Below are 19817 nucleotides of genomic sequence, written 5' to 3' on the forward strand. Positions count from 1 at the left end.
TTCCTATTTACAAAGCTTTGTTTTACCTCTGAGATAACAAGGTGTGGAGCTGGGTGAACACAGCAGGCCAAGCAGCATCAGAGGAGCCGGAAAGCTGAAGAAGGGTCTAGGCCCGAAGCATCAGCCTTCCTGCTCCTCTGATGCTGCTTGGCCTGCTGCGTTCATCCAGCTCCATACCTTGTTATCTCAGATTCTCCAGCATCTGCAGTTCCTACTATCTCTGGTTTACCTCTCCTTATTCTTCTGACCACGCTGAATCACTAATATACTTTGTCTGCATTGCGTTGATTCTGCTACTGTCTGCCTATTCCACCTGTCTGGCTGTGCCCACTCGAATTCTATCACTATTCTCCTCACAGCTCAAGTGCACGTCAGCTGCGAGTTTGGAAATGGCACCCTGCACACACACGTCCAGGCCAGCACTTTATAGCAGGAGATTGACTCAATGGCAACGCAGAAATAGTGACGCATGTCCAATATCAGGATGGTTTGTGATGTTAAATAATTGAACTTTTTTGGTAAGATTTGCAAGTTGCTATTAGCTTAATAATGTTGCTATTTCTGTAGCTTAATCATATTATGTTAAGCTCTCTGACCTCTTAGGAAATGCTAATGACAGGCCATAGCCTGTCATCCACAGCCAAGCTGTGGATTATGGCTTTAGTCTATTTACGGGAATATCCGGCTTTACACAGTCTAAACAAACAACTTAGACCTGAGCAGAGCACCAACTGATAACGAGTGAATATTTTTCAAATCTTCTTCATTATATGCTTATTGTTGTCTGTTTTGTTTTTGTTTACTTTAACTGTCTTTGCAAACCTACTTCAGAAAATAAAGACTATACTCAATAATGCCGAGACTGTATCGAATCAGACAATGCCTACAGTGCAAACAGGTAAAAACATCGAGAGGAGTGCACTGTCACACTAATGTCCCACCCACCTCTTCTCTTCCTGTGATCGCCACCAAGTTTATTTGAAATCACAAGCTTTCGGAACATTGCTGCTTCGTCGCCAAGGAACTTCCACGGTGATATTCCGGGCCCATGGTTATTGACCCTTGACAGTCAGAATTGTTGTTCTTTTTGCACCAGCAATGGCTTCCAGCTACTAGAGGACTACTCTGCTACGCTTACTTGCATTCTTTACAGTTTTGTGAGGTCAATGTGGGACCGCATTCTGTCATGTTCGACCTTGAAGCTGTACATCTCACTGTTCCAGCATCAAACATCCCTACTTTTCTGTTGCATTCTCCCTGCAATAAAGGATAACATACCATTTGCCTTCAGTTATGATTGAGCCTTGAGAAATGCAGTGTTGTTCTCGCTCCACTCATCCACAGGTCACCACATTAAAATAAAGATAGTTTTCACAAACTGGCCAATACTTTGTCTACAACAAGTTTTACATAGATCTACCGGCTGCATTTCTTTTATATGTGCAATTCATGGCTTATTATTAATTCAAAATGTATTCAACGAAGATGCAAAACCTGGTTAACATGCACAGTCAGTGAAATTAGAGTACGAATGCCTCTAAATACCTTAAAACAAAGAAACACACAACAGCAAAAGAGAAAAGAAACAGATTTCTCTCTGACATGATTTACTTTAAAAACAAAATGTCTTCAGCCCATTTAGGGAAGGTAAGAAAGGATAAGGCACAGAATGTTCCTCAGTCCGCTGTGCTGATGTTCTGGCATTTCGTCAAGTCAGTAATCGTGTATAATGTTCTCTGGAGTCTGGGCAGTGATATTGTTGAGAAGTTCCTTCTGTCGCTCTCCCAGATGAGCAAATGGGCTTAACAATGAATTCAACAACAGGGATTTAGAAATATTTTATTCTACTTATTTGGTTTTTAGTTTTCTTTTCAGAAATTGGAGATATCAGCTGGGCATCCCTTCCCAACTAATGCACGTTACAAATCATTGTCTCAGCTGTGCAAACAGTCCCAACAGGGGTCTACATCTGACTGTCACACAATTTTGAGAAGGACTTGTTAAAGAAACTTCAATGTCAGAGTGGTCTTGCAATGGTTTCTTTCAGTTCCAAATGCTTCCAGAAAACTTGAAATAAACCCATTTTTCCAGAGTTTACATCTTTCCAGAAACCGATTGTTGTACCTGAACACTAATCTTTTGTGGTTCATGTATCAGGACACCCAGATATCCCTGTGCCTCAGAGTTTGGTAATCTCTTTCCACTAGAAATTGTGCTGCTTTTTCATGCTTCATGCCAAAGTAGATGAGTTTATCTTGTACTCCATTTGACAAAGAGTGTGCCCACTCTTTTAACCTATTTATATCCCTTTTCAGTTTCCTTTTTTTCTCTTACTTATAAATGACTTACTTTCTTGCATATTTTTGTGCCATCAACAAAATCAGCATTAATACCTTCAGAATTAAATTGATTGGTTGTGTTTGAGGGCTTTCATTTTATTTGTTCCTGGGATGTGATCATTGTTCACTGGGTCATTGTTAATGGATTGAGTGCATTGCTCAGCCATTTCAGAGTGCAGTTAAGAGTCAATCACATTGCTGTAGATTTTGGAATCTAAGGCCAGACCAGATAAAGATAATAGATTTCCTTTCCTAGATGACATTAGTAAGCTGGGCGGTTTACCTTAAGGAAAATTGACCGCTGTTTCATGGTTAGCATTAGATGAGTATTTTTCCCATAATGGATTCAAATTTTGCCATCTGGCGGTGAAATTTGAACCCATGTTCCTGGAACATAAAATGAAAACCAAAAGAAATGTCAATGCTGTAAATCTGAAATAAGAGAAGACATTGCTGGACAAGCTCAGCAGTTTTGCCAGCATCTGTGGAGAGAAGCCAGAGTTAACATTTTGTGTCCAGTAAATCTTTTAGTGAAACTTTAGTGACTTCAAGTGCTAACTCTGACCTCCCTCCACAGATGCTACGAGAGCTGCTGAGCTTGTCAAGCAATTTCTGTTGTTTGTTTCCAGAACATTAAGCTGGGTTCTATTTTGCTGATTGAGTGACAATACTACAACAGCACAGTGTCAATGTCTTTGACTAAGATTCGTGAGAACATGAATGAAGCCATAATTGTTATAGTCAAATTCTTGGTTCCCCCAAAGTCACGATGGGGAATATTCAGAGAACCTCCTCCTAATGTTAATTGCTTGATTGAATGTAAGTAGGATTACAGAAGCTTGTTGACATCCATTGACATGATGAATACTCAGCTCCATCATTCACCTGTTGTGGGTACTTAGCACGGGGGCACTTTATTCTCCAGTTTATCAGCCACTGCACTGCACATTTAGCCACAGTTACTCTCCCAGCCTGAGAGTGATGACAGAGTGAGGGTAGTGTCAGACTCAGTGATTGCAGCTTTTGTTTTCCTGCAGATGGCTCTCACAAATTCTGGGCCACCAAGTCTGACCTTTGCCCACCTGTGGGCAGTACCACACTGCATGATGGGCCATGCATTCACTGGCTTCACACTGTCCCAATGTTACCATCAGCAGTGGAATCAATAACTGGTTAATGAGGAGGATGTCGCATGGGATACAACTGACAGCTTTTTGTTCACTGATCATGAATAAGATGGTCATTGCACCCCACCCCCCCCAATTCATTTCTGACCTGGGGAAAACAGAAACAGTCATTGTGTGCATTTTCTTTTACAGTGTGGCTGCTCATACTGACATATTGCATGAAAACAAAGCTTTCTGTCCAACTCATCCATGCTGACCAGATATTACTGTTCTCTGCTTCTCGTTTGGCGTTACATTTTATTTCAGATCCCTTTTTGAGTCGTGTGAAAACAACTTCTGCTTTAAATATATGCAGTTTTTTTGGGGAGAGGTGTTGCAAACTAGTAAGAATGTGATAATATCACTAAAACAGCAATCTAGAAGTCACAGCCTAATGATCTAGGGACACAAATTCAAATTCCCCCTGCAGCAGTAGGTTGAATTAAAAATCCAATGAATAAATCTGGAAACTAAATAAAGGCTGTCGTGCTTCGCAGGGGAAATGCCCTAGAAATCACGTCCTGCTATTTCCCATCCTCACCAAAATATTAAAGATTTTCAGAAATCTGCAATAATTTCCCCGATTTACCTCAACAGCAGTCCCTGGTTGATAGCACAAACATGGTTTTGCTATTTAACAAAAGTGCTATTTCTTACAAGTAATTAGTCTCTAGCTACACGTAGACAGTTATAAACCTTCAGCATATAACATTATACATTATGACTCTAATTTCTTACATATGCTCCTTGGTGCGAGGCAAGTCGGGAGTGTGATGGAATACTCCCCATGTTCTGATCTCTCTACCGGTACAGCTGGAAGCGGTCCCCGCCCACACTTTCTGACACACTGCAGCTCCTTCTGAAGGGAAAGGGGGTGGGGAAGCTTCATGGTGCTCAGTCTGTCAGGGACTGACACAGAGTCCGGAGCTAGCCATGTCTCTGCTTGGCATTCTCCTCTCCCTCCTCCTCAGCACCGCCTCATCCAGGACTTTACCCCGACTCAAATTGGATCTGAGCGGTAAGTGGAGGCTCCTGAATCCCTCTGTACGGGGAGGGGATGTCTGTGTGTGTGTGTGTGTGTGTGTGTTTTTGGGTCGCGCTGTTCCTGAATCGCAGTCTGACAGGTACCAGCTTCCATGTGCCCGTGTGTAAACTATGAGCGCTCAGTCGGGGAGAGGATCTAAAATACACCGCCGAATATTCTCCCATGTGGCCGGGCTGTTTTGTCCCTTCTAGTTGCCTGGTTCTGAAGCAGCGAGCGTGGGGTTTTGGGGGCCACCATTAATTAACTTCTTCACTAAGCTCTGGATGTCTCCATCCATTTTCTCTCAGTACCCCTCTCTCTGTATGTGCCTGTGACCGACAAATAAACTATTTTGCTTTTATATCAATAACGAAGAACTGCAGATGCTGGAAATCAGAAGGCAAAAATTGCTGCGGAAACTCAGCAGGTCTGGCAGCATCTGTGGAGAGAAAGCACTGGGCCCGCAACGTTAACTCTTATTAATTTCTATGCTTTTATTAATTTCTCTGCACCCGGCTCTGTGTCCATACTGATCTGTGTGTTAATCGTTCTACTGAATGTCATTTAATCTTTGTCTCATTAATCAACAATATTTAGCATCTGTATCTATTTATACTATCCGTTTCTCCGTACCATTTTCTTGTGAGTCCCTCACTAAACGTCAGCTTTTGTGCTCCTGAGATGCTGCTTGGCCTGCTGTGTTCATCCAGCTCCACACTTTGTTATCTTGGAATCTCCAGCATCTGCAGTTCCCATTATCTCTCTCCACACTGTGTGGTGTCTGGTTGTGTCAATGGTACAAGGTGATACGGCACTGTCAGTTTGTTTATGTAAAACCGACCTAGTTGTTATTATATCTCACTAGACGTTTTGTGGCGTAGGAACAGACAGCGTGCCATCCACATAAACATAATCGGCTAGGCATTCACAGTTTGCCATTTTAAATAACAGCAGAGTCTTGTTACCAGGTTAAAAAGCAAAAAGCGGACGCTGCAAATTAGGAACTGCTCGGAGTTCTGAGGAACGCTCACAGGGCCCGGAATGTTAGTGCTGCTTGTTTTCTTCCTCTCCGGCAGAGCTGCCGAGCTTTTCCAGCAACTCCCGATTTATATCGGCAGGAAAGGTTAGACGGTTCTTGGAGAAAGAGAAATTGCTGAGGAAAGTCTACGTCGTGAACGCAAAAGGAAAATGTCTCGGGTCCGGTGACCATTTTGTTTCCCTGTGAAACCTTAAACTTTTAACTTATTTACAGATGCCGACAGACCTGCGGAGTTTTTACAGCAATTTCTCATTTTGTATCTGACTTGCAGCACCGGCAGTGCTCAGGTTTGGTTTTGGGAAGGAGAGGCTGGGAGCTAGCCCAAAGGGAGGTCTGGAGGAGTTTAATAGGTAGACAGCACGCACTTTCGGGAGGCACAATGATCAGATTGCAGTGAGGTTGTTGTACAATCTAGCTGGGTGATAACTGGTGAGGGGTGGGTTAGTCTGTGACCTCATGGCATTATTAAAGGATCTATCACAGTACCTGTCCGATGACTAGCGGTGATGACTTGTATTAGGTTGCGATTATTCACTCATTCCTCAGAAGGCAGTCGGAAGGTTGAAATGTCGGCACCAGCAAAGGTTAATCAAGGTGACTCAACCTTCCCAAAAGCATCTAGCTGAGTAAAGGAGAGAAATTGCAGTAACTGACATGGGTGGGAGGTGATATCATAGAATCCCTACAGCCGGAAGCAGGCTAATTGACTCATCCAGTCCACCCCGACCCTCTAAAGGCCATTCTACCCAGATCCATCCTATCCCCATAACCTTGCATTTCCCAGGGCAAATCCACCCCAACCAACACATCCCTGGACACTACAGGCAATTTAGCCTGCACATCTTCGGACTGCGGGAAGAAACCCACGCAGACACGGGGAGAATGTGCAAACTCCACACAGACAGGCTCCCGAAGCTGGGATCAAACCCGGGTCCCTGGCGCAGTGAGGCAGCAGTGCTAACCATTGGGCCACCGTGCCACCCTTGTTGGTGAGCTTTTGCACTTGTTGCTGTAAGGCGAGGGGATGGTGATGAAGGGTGGTGAAGGTGAAGAGCCTGGAAGCTGACTCTGTGAGGTTATAAACTTCAGAAAAATCTCAACAGCCAAATTCTCTTTTCGCGGAACAGAGACAGCCAAGAGATGGTGAAGCTTTTGAAGTTAAGATTTGGGAAGGTAGATGTTGACAGAATATTTTCATTTCTGGGAAAATCCAATTGAGCAATTATCAACACAAGACAGTCACCAGTAAATCCAGTGGGGAATTCAAGAGGAAGTTATCTAGAGAACTGTTGGGATGTAACGCTGGTAATCATTTTCCCTTTCTTATTGATGTAGCTAGCAGTCAAAGCAAGTGTGTTTCCATAATCTGTTATTTTCTTTCTGGAATAAACTGCTCTAACATGTGATTTGAGGAGTGGTGCTCCACATGAAGCATGAAAACTAGGAGACCCAGCCCACTGTCACTGCCTGCTGTAGGCACACCAGAAATTCTTTACACGCTGTTAATCTTGGTCACGTTACAAATGCACCTTCCTTGTCTATCAAATCCCAGAGTGGGACACAAACTCGAAGCTTCTAATAGTGATGTTGTCCGCTGCGCAACATGACTCTCCAGTAGAAGCACTTGAGGGGAAACTCGAAGCTTCTAATAGTGATGTTGTCCGCTGCGCAACATGACTCTCCAGTAGAAGCACTTGAGGGGAATGGTATTAATGCCTTGAAAGGAAAGCTAAATAAACATGAGAAGGAAACGGATACGAGGATGAGCAAATGGAATGAAGTAAGGATCAACTGGGTTGCGGTTCGCACAGAGAATGAACATCAATGTATTATATTACATATTGTTCACACAGAGAATGCATGCCAACATATTATATTACATATTGTAACACGGTCTTCAGTCTTCAGCCAATTTGATTCTCTCCACGTGAATTCAAGAAGCAGCCGACAGCACTGGATGCTGTGAAGTCTACGGGCCCTGATAACATTCCGGCAATAGTACTGAAGACTTGTGCTCCAGAACTTGCTGCTCCTCTAGCTACACTATTCCAGTACAGTTACAACACTGGCATCTACCCAATAATGTGGAAAATTGCCCAGCTATGACCTGTAAACAAAAAAACAGGGCAAATCCAATTAGGTTAATCATGGCTTCATCAATCTACAGCCATTTATCAGTAAAATATTGGAAGGAATTATTATTACTTTTATCAAACCGCACTTGCCCAGCTCAGTGTGGTCCAGTTTGTATTCTGCCAGGGCCACTCAGCTCCTGACTTCATTACAGCCTTGGTTCAAATGTGGGTGAGCTGAGAGTGATTGCCCTTGAGAACAAGGTCCCATTTAACTGAGTGTGGCATCAAGGAGCCTGATCAAGACTGGAATCAGCAGGCTTTAGATGGAAAATTCTCCAATAATTGGGGTCATACCTGACACAGTGGAAGATGGTTGTGCTTGTTGAAGGTCAGTCATCTCAGCTCCAGGTGTCTTCAGGGTAGTGTCCTCTACCCAACCATCTTCAGCTGCTTCATCAATCATCTTCCCTCCATCATAAGGTCAGGGGTGGGGACGTTCACTGACAATGTTCCGCATCATTCACGACTCCTCAGATACTGAAGCAGTCCCTGAGCAAATGCAACAAGATCTGGACAATATCCGGGCTTGGACTGACAAGTGGCAAGTAACGTTTGTGCTGTACAAATACCAGACAATGACCATCTCTGAATTCCTCACTACTAGCATCTTGGGGTTAGCATCGACCAGATACTGAATTGGACTGGCCAGGTAAATACAGTGGCTAAAAGAACAGGTCAGAGTCTAGGAATATTGTGGTGAGTAACTCCAAATCCTGTCCACCATCTACAAGGCACAAGTCAGGAGTGTGATGGAATACTCCCCACTTGCCTCGATGGGTGCAGCCCCAACAACACTCAAGAAGCTTAACACCATCCAGGACAAAGCAGCCTTCTTGATTGGCACCACATCCACAAACTTCCATTCCCTCTATCATGGATGCACAGCATAGCAATGTGTGCCATCTGCAGAAACTCACTAAAGGTCCTCAGACAGCACCTTCCAAACCTACAACCACTTCCATATAGAAGGTCAGGGGCAGTAGATACATGGGAGCAGCAAACCTGCAAATTCCCTACAAACCACTCACCATCTTGACATGGAAATATATTACCATTCCTTCAGTGTTACAGGGCCAAAATCCTGGAATTCCCTCCTTAACAGCATAGTGGGTCCACATACTGCAGTGATTCAAGGAGACAGCTCACCACCATTTTCTCAATGCAGGCTGGGACTTTTGTCACTGGAGGGTACGAGGTTGAGGGGTGACCTTATAGAGACTTATAAAATCATGAGCGGTATAGATAAGATGAATGGCAGAAATCTTTTCCCTAGGGTTGGGGATTTCAAGACTAGTGGGGTGCAGTTGTAATGTGAGAGGAGAAACATTTAAAAAAGACTTTCGGGGTAACTTCTTTACACAGGGAGTGGCTGGTGTGTGGAATGAACTTCTGGAGGAACTGATGGATGCAGGTACAGTTACAACATTTAAATCACATTTGGTTAAGTGCATGAATAAACAATGTTTGGGGCCAAATGCAGGCAGGTGGGACTAGTTTAGTTTGGGATTATGGTCAGCATGGACTGATTGGGCTGAAGGGCCCTTGTCTGTATGACTATGATTTTAGGGGCTGGTTATAAATGTTGGCCCAGCCAGCGAAACACCTGTCCCAAGAATGAACAGTAAGAGGAAGAATTTATTTTTCTGTCTCCTAAATTGTATGTAAAAATGGACAGAGCCAAGGCTTGGTTCAACTGTAAAGGCAAACAGCAGGCCATATCTAAAACCACTGGAACAGAATGACAATGCAACTTTCCAGAAATACATCAGTGGAACAAAATGCAAAAAGCAAAATGTAGAAGGAGGAAAATAAGATAGAAGAGAAACAGATGATGGCGTAAACAGGGTTTGAAGCTTATGTGTGGAATGATTTGTGAATCACCGTTGAAAACAGCTTCACCAAAATCAGAGCCCAGTTAATTCTAAACATCTGCATTCATAATGAAAACAGTTGGAGGGAGTGGGTCATGCAGAAACTATGGAGCAAGTTAGAATGGTTGATGATCATGCAGGTTCTGCTGAAGAATCTTTAACCCAATTAATGAAACAATTTCCTTCTTTTGGCTTCATTTTTATTAAGCAGTTCACAGATCTTTCAACTCATTAACTTGCTGTCTGTATCAGGAACGTCTGCAGTTTCCATTCCGCTAATACCAAAGTGTGCAATATCATCAAGGGAGATACATGCACTTAACATTGAAGCAGGAGGGGCCGAAAATTTATTTTTAATTAGTATGAAATTCACTGATGCTTTATACTATTTTTTAATCTGCTTCTGGGACGTGACATCACTGCAAGTACCATTGTCTAATGTCCACTTTTAATTGCAGTGAGAAGGCGCTCGTGAGCTGCCTTTTTGAACCTTTGCAATCCGTCCAATGTGGGAACTCCTGCGCTGTTGTTAGGGAGGGAGTTCCAGGATTTTGACCCAGCAACAGTGAGGGAACAGTGATATATATACATATCCAAGTTAGGATGTTGAGTGGCTCAGAGGGGAACTTTCAGGGGGTGGTGTTGACCTGTATCTGCTGCCCATGCCCTTGTAAATGGCAATGGTCACATGTTTGGAAGGTGCTAAGGATCTTTGGTGAGTAGTGAATCTTGTAGATGGGTACACACTGCTACTACTGAGCGTCAGTACTGCAGGGAGTGAATAGTTTGGGTTCTGATCAAGAAGACTGATTTATCCTGAATGGTGTCAAGCTTCTTGAGTGTTGCTGGAGCTGCACTTATCTGGGCAAGTTGGGAGTATTCCATTACAGTCCTGACTTGTGCCCTGTAGATGGTGGACAGGCTTTTGGAAGTCAGGAGATGAGTGAATTGTTGCAAGGTTCCCAGCCTTTGACCTGCTGTTGCCGCTATAGTATTTACATAGTTTGTTCAGTCCTGTTCCTGGATGTGTGTTAATTTCAAGGATGTTGATGGTGGGTGATTCAGTGGTGTAGCACCTTTGAATATCAAAGATCTGTTAGATAGTCTCTTGTCAGAAGTAGTCACTGCCTGGCATTTGTGTGCCACATCTGTTCCCTGCTACTTCCCAGCCTCTCTGTTGTCCATTGTAGCAGTATCATAGAATTATCATTGTTTAATGGTAAGAAAAAGAGGACACAATTCTGAGCTGTTTTGGTATCTATTGCTGGCACAAATTGTTGCAAAAATCCTAAATTACCATCTACAAATTCTTCTTGCTGCTTTAGCACACTTCCCCTATGTCCAATGCCTCCTGGAAGGGCAAGGGAAGCAGAAGCAGTTAGGAAGTATTTCTACAACCAAAGGGCAGGAGACGGTTGGAATTCTTTCCCACAAAAATCAGTGGATGCAGGATCAGTCACTAAATTTAGATCTGAGACAGATAATGTTTTGTTAAGGAAAGGGTATTGAGGGATATCGGCCAAAGGCAGGTATTGGGAACTTCAGCTGTGATCTCAGTGATGGTGGAACAGACTCAAGGGACTGTATGCAAGAAGATACTGGGGGAATGTAAATCAGATGTTCAAAATTATGACGCATTTTTAAAGAGTAAACAAGGGAGAGTTGTCCCTGAAGAAACAAGGATACAAGTTTGAAATCATTCTTGAAAGAACCTAAGGGTCAATGGAGTGAAAGCCTCGCTCTTGATACATTTGGAAAACAGCGAATGTGAACTGAAAGGATGTTTTGTCCAGCATGGAGGAGTTTCATTTCAAAGATGCAGGTTCCCAGAAATAACTAAACAATGAATCAATGTTGTTTTCTGTTCAACACAAAGGCCTCCAATGCTCAGCAATATCAACACATTTTAATCCTTTCTTCAGCTCCTCATCTGATGATGGGCTCAGCTCACATTGAGCCAGGTCCCTTATACAGCTCAGCCAGAACTGGGTTTAAACTCAGTGCTTTTGGGACCAACCTCAATCAACACACTGGTCCAACTAATAGCAGCCCCTCTGATGAAAGGTCTAGGCCCGAAACATCAGCTTTTGTGCTCCTAAGATGCTGCTTGGCCTGCTGTGTTCATCCAGCTCCACACTTTGTTATCTTGGATTCTCCAGCATCTGCAGTTCCCATTATCTCAATAGCATCCAACACTTCTGTGACATGTGTACTAAAGCTTGGAGTGATGGACAGTAGAGACTCCAATTTTCTTCCATTCCATGGCCAATTCTCCCTCTCCAGACATGACTTCCTTGGCCTGTGAGTGCCTGTAGTCACATGAGAACCTGAATCTCCTAGCTCAGAGGCATTGGATACTATCCACTCTGCACAGACAGTGAATTCATTGAATTGCATGATTTTACATTGGTTTTGGATAAACTCAACAGTCACTTAGCATGGTTAAGGGAAAATTAATATTGATCATCTGGTTTTAGTTTTGGAAGAATTGCATAAAACTCACACTGAGGGCTGTTCAATAACTGAAGTAACTGTGTGTAATTCTCCCAACGAACTGATGCTGCTTATCCCCTTGCCTTTGGGAAGTGCCACAAACAGGGCTTTTTGTGGGATACTGAGCTGGTTTGCATTTGGGAGCTGGCCCTGGGTCGAGATAATTGCTCACCTGTCACTCATTGTCCTAGTGGAGAAATTGTAATGTCACATTTAGACAGAGAAGACTTGTGTTTTTCTGGGTTTACATGTGTTTACACAGCATCATCCTCATTGTGGCACACTGGGCTGTTTCAGTTGCTTCTCGAGATCCCATCACCATAGTTATTGTTTCATTCCAATGACAATTTGTCCTTTTCCCTTTCTTTGTGTCAATCAGTAATCGGTAAATCCTTACTCTTTTCTATCTTTACAGCGGAAATTCAAGATCGGTTCCAGTTTCCCTCGACTGAGGAATATACAACCACGCTCCGAGAGGGAAACACTGTTTATGTTGGTGGGAAAGAAACTCTTTACCAGATAAAGTTTGAAGAAGCTCCCAGATTGATACAAAAGGTACAGTGGGATCAGCCCGAACCTGAGATACTAATATCTTGACCAGCTCACATTGTTGGCAAGATGGCAAACTATAGATACACCACGGAGCTCTGTGCATCTTGCAGCCCTGTATTGTCAAGTCAAGTTTGATTGGTGTGTGGGTCACTAGATTTGAAATATATTTCTCTGTCCACAGATGATGCCAGCCCTGCTGATTTTCTCCAGGAATTTCTGTTTTTATTTCAAATCTTCAGCAACTGCAGTTCTTTGCTTTAACTACCTAAGGCCATTGCCTGCTAGTCCATTGTGTGCAGAATTAATCATGTCTGCCATTACACTGTGTTCCAAAGGAGCTCAGGTAACACTGCAGGGAGGGAGTTCAACAGATAGATAGTAAGTTGATTAGATTCATTTCCAAAATTGAGAGCTAGCATGGACACGATGGGCCGAATGGAGTGCTATCAAAAGTGGTTGTTTCCCAGTGACACAGTGGGAAGTTTCAGGCTAAGCGCTGTGCTGAACCCTGTCAGTCAGTTTTTAATATCACTCAACAGCCACACCATTTTAGGAGGAGCCTGAACCAATGGCAGAAGTTTAAACAAATCAGTCAGGAAACAGAAACTGAGAAACAATAGTTGGAGGCAAATGGAATGAATAGTTTTGAGAAGATACTACTGAGAGGGAACACCCTAAAAACATGGAGCAAGGATCATTCCAAGTAAAGAAATATGTCCCTAAAGCAATAAAAATAGAATGAATGAAGTGAAATATAATCCATAAAACAACTTTACAAGAGTGTTGGAGATAGGTGAGAGAAGAATGCAGAACCTACAAGGTACATGTTCTATGTTCTATGTTCTATGATACATGGAGAAGAGCCAGGAGGCTGATTCCTAATGAGAAAGAACTGAGTTCATAAACCTGGACTCTCAAGGAAGTGACAGTGAGGAACACATCAGCTTCAAGTGCAGCAGAGAAGGTTCATCCTGAGCACTGAGCAACAAATAGGTCAAAGTGAACTGTTGGAAAGCATCAAAAAGTAATGAAGAGCCTGCATAAAGTTTTGAATCAAGTATAAGACTGAGTAAAGCTGAGAAAACATTCCTGAGAAAGTTTAATGATCCGCTGGGAGATCATCTGAAAGGATGTACTAGAAGGACTGAACGGCTTCCCTTACCTTACTTAACTAGTTCAGAGAAACTCATCAGGCTAGTTCCTGGGTTTGTCTGATGAGGAAACGTTGAGCAGATTTGGTCTCTACTCACTGAGATTTGGAAGAATGAGAGATCTCATTGAAATATTGGATCCTGATTGGGGCTCGACAGGCTGCATGTTCAGAAGATGCTTGTTCTTGTTGGGGGCTCCAGAACTACAGTTGCTGTTTCTAAATCAGGGATTTCCCTTTTAAGAGTTGTTAGATTTTGTCATTCTGTCCCCAGCAAGCTGTGCGACCGGGGTTTGGGGGGGGGGGTGCTGAATATATTCAAGGCGGAGTTAGACAGACCTTTGATTAACATGGAATTGAGGGTTATGGGGACACACAGGAGAAGGAAGTTCAGGCCACAGTCAGAACAGGCATGATGTTATGAATGTTGGTGCAGGCCAGAGGGGCTGAATGGCCTACTCCTGTGCCCATGGTTTTGTTGTTGTACACAATCCATGTGATTTGTTTTGAGTTTTCGGTGTTTCTGGTATTAGGAGAAGAGAAAGGGGAAGTAATCTACTGAACTTCACATTGATCAGTGACCCCTATTCGTATATAGTCAGTGATCTCGACTGAAATCTCTCAGCTAGTGGGGAAACTAAACACTGAGTTACATTTAAAATTACTGGAAAAGCTCAGGTAGCATGTACGAAATTACTAAAAATTAACATTTCAAGTTGATGACATTTGATTAAATTTCTGAACGCAGCATTTCTATTTCCAATTACCAGTGTCTGCAACTTTTTTTACACTTCTCCCTTTCTCTAGTGAGGAAATAGCATCATTCGTGAAAAGCAGTATAGCAAATGTCACAGGGTGAGTGCAAATTTGATTCCATGACGTGACTCTAGGGAGATCATGCACATTATCAGTAAGCATTTGTTATTTTCAGTTTCAATTTGGTTTTGTATCACATGGGAAAGAAAATTGGGAAATGAGATTAAAAAAACAGAGGGAGAATTCACAGTGGATTTGGGAAGGGACTGTAAGATGAGCTGGAGTTTTGACAGATGTGTCAGACAATGCACCCACACATGAGCTTCTTAAGGAAGAATCGGGCTCCCTCTATCTCTGACTGTTACAAAGTCAGCATCTGTCAGTAATCAAACATGAATTCTGGGTGACAGGGATGACCATTAAGCAGTTGTATTTATGTTGCATCTCCAGAACATCAAGGTTTAGGACTGTCTCTGAGGAGACAGTAGCCTCGTAGTAATGTGATTGTGTTCATAATTCAGAATTATAAGCCAATGACCATTCTTTTATTTACATGGAAAAAAAAGAACTGCAGAACGCTGCAACACAAAGGGGCTTGGGCCTTCTGTCCATAAAACACAGAAAGCTAGCACACAGGTATAGCAGGGCATCAGGAAGGTTAATGCAATGTTGGCCCTTATTTCACAGGAGTTGGAGTATAATGGCAGGGAAGTCTTAATGCAACTGGAAGAGGTGCTGGTGAGAACACATCTGGAGTAATGTGGGCAGTTTTGGTCGCCTTATTTAAGAAAAGATATCATTTCATCATTTCACGGTCAGAAAAGGTTCACCAGGATGATCCCTCGGCATGAAGGGATTGTCTGATGCGCAAAGGCTAGAGAGGTTGGGACTGTACTCACTGGCGTTTAGAAAAATGAGAAGTGGTTTCATTTAACCATATCGAATTCTTCAGGGACTTGACAGGGTAAATGCTGAGAGAATGTTTCTCCTCATGGGAGAGTCTAGGACCAATGGGCATGGTCTCATAATAAAGGGGTGTCGATTTAAGACCAAGATGAGGAGGAATTTCTTCTCTGAGGGTTTGAGAGACTTTAGAACTCCCTGCCTGAGAGCTGTGGGAACAGAGTCCTTGTGTACACTTAAGACTGAGAAAGATAGATTCTTAATCAAGGGTTAAGGGGAAAGGGCAGGAAAGTGGAGGTGAGAAATGTCTGATTAGTAATGAACCTATTAAATGGTGGAACAGACTCGAGGGATTACTTACGGTCTTATGCTCTGAAGGACATGGGCTCAAATCTCACTGTTAAAGTCAATGAATTAAAAAAGTTAATGATAATCATAATCAACACTGACTGTTGGTAAGATCCTGTCATGTTTGCAAGCGGTCTGGCCTACTTTTTTAAACCACATTCACAGGACAAGGGCATCAGTGGCTAGGGCAGGATTTATTTCCCATCCCAGAAGAAGTTAAGATTCAATCACATTGCTGTGGGTCTGGAGTCATGCGTAGGCCAGACCAGGTAAGCGTGACAGTATCCTTCCCTAATGGGCATTAGTGAACCAGGTGGGTTTTTCCAACAATAGCAGCATAGTCATCCTTAAATCCAGATTTTTATTGAATTCAAATTCCACTGTCTGCCATGCTGGGATATGAACCTGTGTCCCTAGAATACTATCTGGACTAACAGACCAGCAAAATACCACTAGACCATCAAGTCCCCTACATGTGATGCTAGATTCCTGAATAATATGGCTGGCTGTGAGCTGACTTCTGCAATGGCCTTGAAGCTACCCAACTCAAGGACAATTACAGATGGGTGACGAATGCTGTCCCTGGTGGGAGTGCTAATATCCTGGGAAAAAAGTAAAGGATTAAAAAAAAAGCTTCATTATTCATCACTGGCTATTGTGTCTTCTTGTCAACAGCTTTTAAAATTAGACTTAATTTGCAATTCAGTTCCTAGTCAGTTGAATGACTATTGTTCTTGGGTATGACAGAAAAAGGGATCTGTTGTTATCAGCCATTTGAGCTGGTGAGGAAGTGGCTCATGTAAAAAATGTCAGATTATGAACTCACTCACGCACCGTGCTCTGTGTAAAAACGCTAGCTCTCAGGTCCTTTTTAAATCTTGCCCCTCTCACCTTAAACCTATGCTCTCTAGCTTTGGACTCCCCACCCTGGGAAAAAGACCTTGGCTATTCACCCAATCCTTGCTCCTCATGATATTACAAACCATTGTAAGGTCACTCCTCAGCCTCCAACAATCCAGGAGAAAAAGTCCACCTGCTATTCCCGAGCCTATTGGCCAATCTGATACAGTTTTATCAAGTTATGGTCTTGTTTTATATTCTGTTCAGCAAAGGCTTTACCCAAATGATACCATTCAAAATGTATTTTAGCCAATTGTTAATGCATCATGAACTAGGATTAAGGTCTCTTAGGCTTGTCTGAAATATTAATGCAAGCCGTAGAACCAAACACTATTCAAGCTGAAAACCAGACAAAGTAGACCTTGTAATTTAAGGCTTTCATTAAAATGAGACATGTTGAGAGCTTGCATCGCCTAGCAACTGGAGAGAGAATGTTTGACCTTCAATAGAAAATGGATAGCTTCGTGAAGCAAGGATACTCTGGCATCATTTTTGATTGTTTTTGGTCATTTTGAAGAGGGCAGTGTAAAGGACCATGCTCTTGGAAATGACAGAATGATAAGCATCGAAGTTGCAAACCAAGGCTTGAGCATAAAAATTAAATCTGACCTTCCCAGTGGAGTGCTGAGAAAATGCCACACTCCCATGGAGATGCTAAATTGAGGCTCAATTGGGATGAAAGTAAAGTAAACATAGCACCACTTTGAAGAACAGGGAACAAGAGTGAGAGGGCACAGATGGTGGGGTGGGGAGTGCGTACTTCCTTGATTCCTGCTCAATATTTATCCTTCAAGTATCATTGCAAAAATCTTCTGGATAATATCATATTGCAGCTTTTGCAGAAGCTTGCTGTGTATAAAATAGCTGCAGTGACGCAAATATTACAACAGTGACTGGACTTTAAAAGGAATTCAACTGGCTGTAAAATGACGTAGTGACAAAAGGCAATAGGATAACAAAGTGTAGAGCTGGATGAACACAGCAGGCCAAGCAGCATCTTAGGAGCACAAAAGCTGACGTTTCGGGCCTAGACCCTTCATCAGAAAAGGGGGAGGGGGAGAGGGTTCTGAAATAAATAGGGAGAGAGGGTGAGGCGGATCGAAGTTGGATAGAGGAGAAGATAGGTGGAGAGATCCCCTAAGGTTTGTCCAGAGGGCGGAGGGTAACTTCTTCAGGTTAGGCAAGTAAATGCAAGCGTCCCTTTTTAATATCTGCTACCTGATCAGTCTGTTTTGTTTTGGTTAACTTGATGGCATATGCATTCTTTGGGGACTTTCTGATGATTTTTTTGTTGCAGAGTTAATTTTCAAAGTTCCCTTCAATGGTTATTGCGGAAGAAAAAATATATTTACTTAGTCAAGTTTAAAAATTAAGGTGCTGAGACATGGGGAAATTAAGATTTAGATTTTCCCTAAATATTTTAAACCATAAACCAATACTTCCCAAACTTTGTTCATCAATGACTGTATTCTGAGGCTTGAAAATAGTTGCGGTCCCTCACTGGGGATGGTAAGGAGGGGATTAGATGTGGGGAGCGCGGAACAGAGCCTGTCACAGCCAGAGATAGTTGTTGTAATTCAAGGATTTTGACCCAGTGACAGTGAAGGAATGGTGATATATTTCCAAGTCAGGATGGTGAGTGGTTGCAGGGGAACTTGCAGGTGTTGGTGTTCCCATTATATCTGATGACCTGGTCCTTCCAGATGGAAGTGGTTGTGGGTTTGGACAGTGCTGTTTGAAAATCTTTGGTGAGTCTTGTAAATAGTACACATTGCTGCTCCTGAGCGTTGGTGGTGGAGGGAGCAGATGTTTGTGGATGTGGTGTCTATCAAGCCGGTTGCTTTGTCCTGGATTATGTCAAATGTCTTGAGTGTTGTTGGGGCTGCACCCATCCAGGCAAGTGGGGAGTATTCCATCACACTCCTGACTTGGGCCTTGTTGATGATGAACAAGCTTTGGGGGGTTAGAAGGTGAGTTACTCACCACAGTATTCCTAGCCTCTGACCTGCTCTTGTAGCTACTGCATTTATATGGCCAGTCCTGCTCAATCTCTAGTCAGTGGTTACTCACAGGTTCTTGGCAGTGGTATTGTATAAGCAATGCCTGTAGTCAGCAATTCCTCACTGAGAAATGTGCATTGTGTTAGACCATAAGACTGATAAGTATAGGAGCAGAATTAGGCCTTTCAGCCCAGTGAGGTTGGTATGTTTCTCAGATCTATTCTCCTGCCTGCTCCCTGTAACCTTTGACCCTCTTACAAATCAAGAACCTATCTATCTCTGTCTTAAATATACTCAGTGACTTGTCCTCCACAGCCTTCAGCAACAATGAATTCCACAGATTAACCAACTTCTGGCTGAAAAATATCCTCCTCATCTCAGTTCTAAAGGGTCCTCACTTTACTCTGAGGCCGTACTCTCAAGTCCTAGTCTGTCCTACTAGTTAAAACAATTTCCTACGTCCATTTTTTCTAGGCCTGTTAGTATTCTGTAAGCTTGAATGAGATCTCCCCCTCATCCTTCTAACCTCCATCAAGTACAGATCTAGAATCCTCAACTGCTCCTCATATGACAAGCCCTTCATCCTTGGGATCATGCTTATGAATCCCCTCTGGAAAACCTCCAAGGTCCACACATCCTTCTTTAGATATTGGGCGCAAAACTGCTCACAATATTCCAAATGCAATCTGACCAGAACCTTATACGCCTTCAGCAGCACATCCCTGCCCTGTATTTGAGCCTTCTCAAATGAATGCTAACATTACATTTGCTTTCCTAACTGCCAACCGAACTTGCATTTTAACCTTAAGAAAATCCTGAACTAGGACCCCTAAGTCCTTTTGTACTTCAGATTTCGGGAGCCTTTCTTTGTTTAGAAAACAGTCTACGCTGCTATTCTTCCTAGCAAAGTGCATGACCTCACATTTTCCCACATTGCATTCCATCTGCCGCTTCTTTGCCCACTCTCCCAGCATGTCCAAGTCCTTCCACAGCCTCCCTACCTCCTCAACACTTCCTGTCCCTCTACCTATCTTTGTGTCATCTGCAAACTCAGCTACAATGCCGTCAGTTCCTTCATCCAGATCATTGACGTATCATGGGTTGAGATATTCTCTGATCCTTCGTGAAGATCACTTTCTGA

The 19817-nt window shown here is 42.9% G+C and overlaps 1 protein-coding gene across 1 annotated transcript in view; it reads left to right on the forward strand.

The window, feature by feature from the left end:
- The first annotated feature begins 4270 nt into the window (after nt 1–4270).
- The window catches only part of LOC125446748 (semaphorin-7A-like), a 45786-nt gene continuing 30239 nt past the window's right edge, over nt 4271–19817 (forward strand). The window contains exons 1-2 of the mRNA XM_059640195.1: nt 4271–4523; nt 12483–12622. Coding sequence (XP_059496178.1) covers nt 4439–4523; nt 12483–12622 — 225 coding nt within the window. The 5' untranslated portion in view covers nt 4271–4438. The remainder of the gene's footprint in view (nt 4524–12482; nt 12623–19817) is intronic.

Source organism: Stegostoma tigrinum, chromosome 36 (genome assembly GCF_030684315.1).
Source record: "Stegostoma tigrinum isolate sSteTig4 chromosome 36, sSteTig4.hap1, whole genome shotgun sequence".
NCBI lineage: Eukaryota > Metazoa > Chordata > Chondrichthyes > Orectolobiformes > Stegostomatidae > Stegostoma > Stegostoma tigrinum.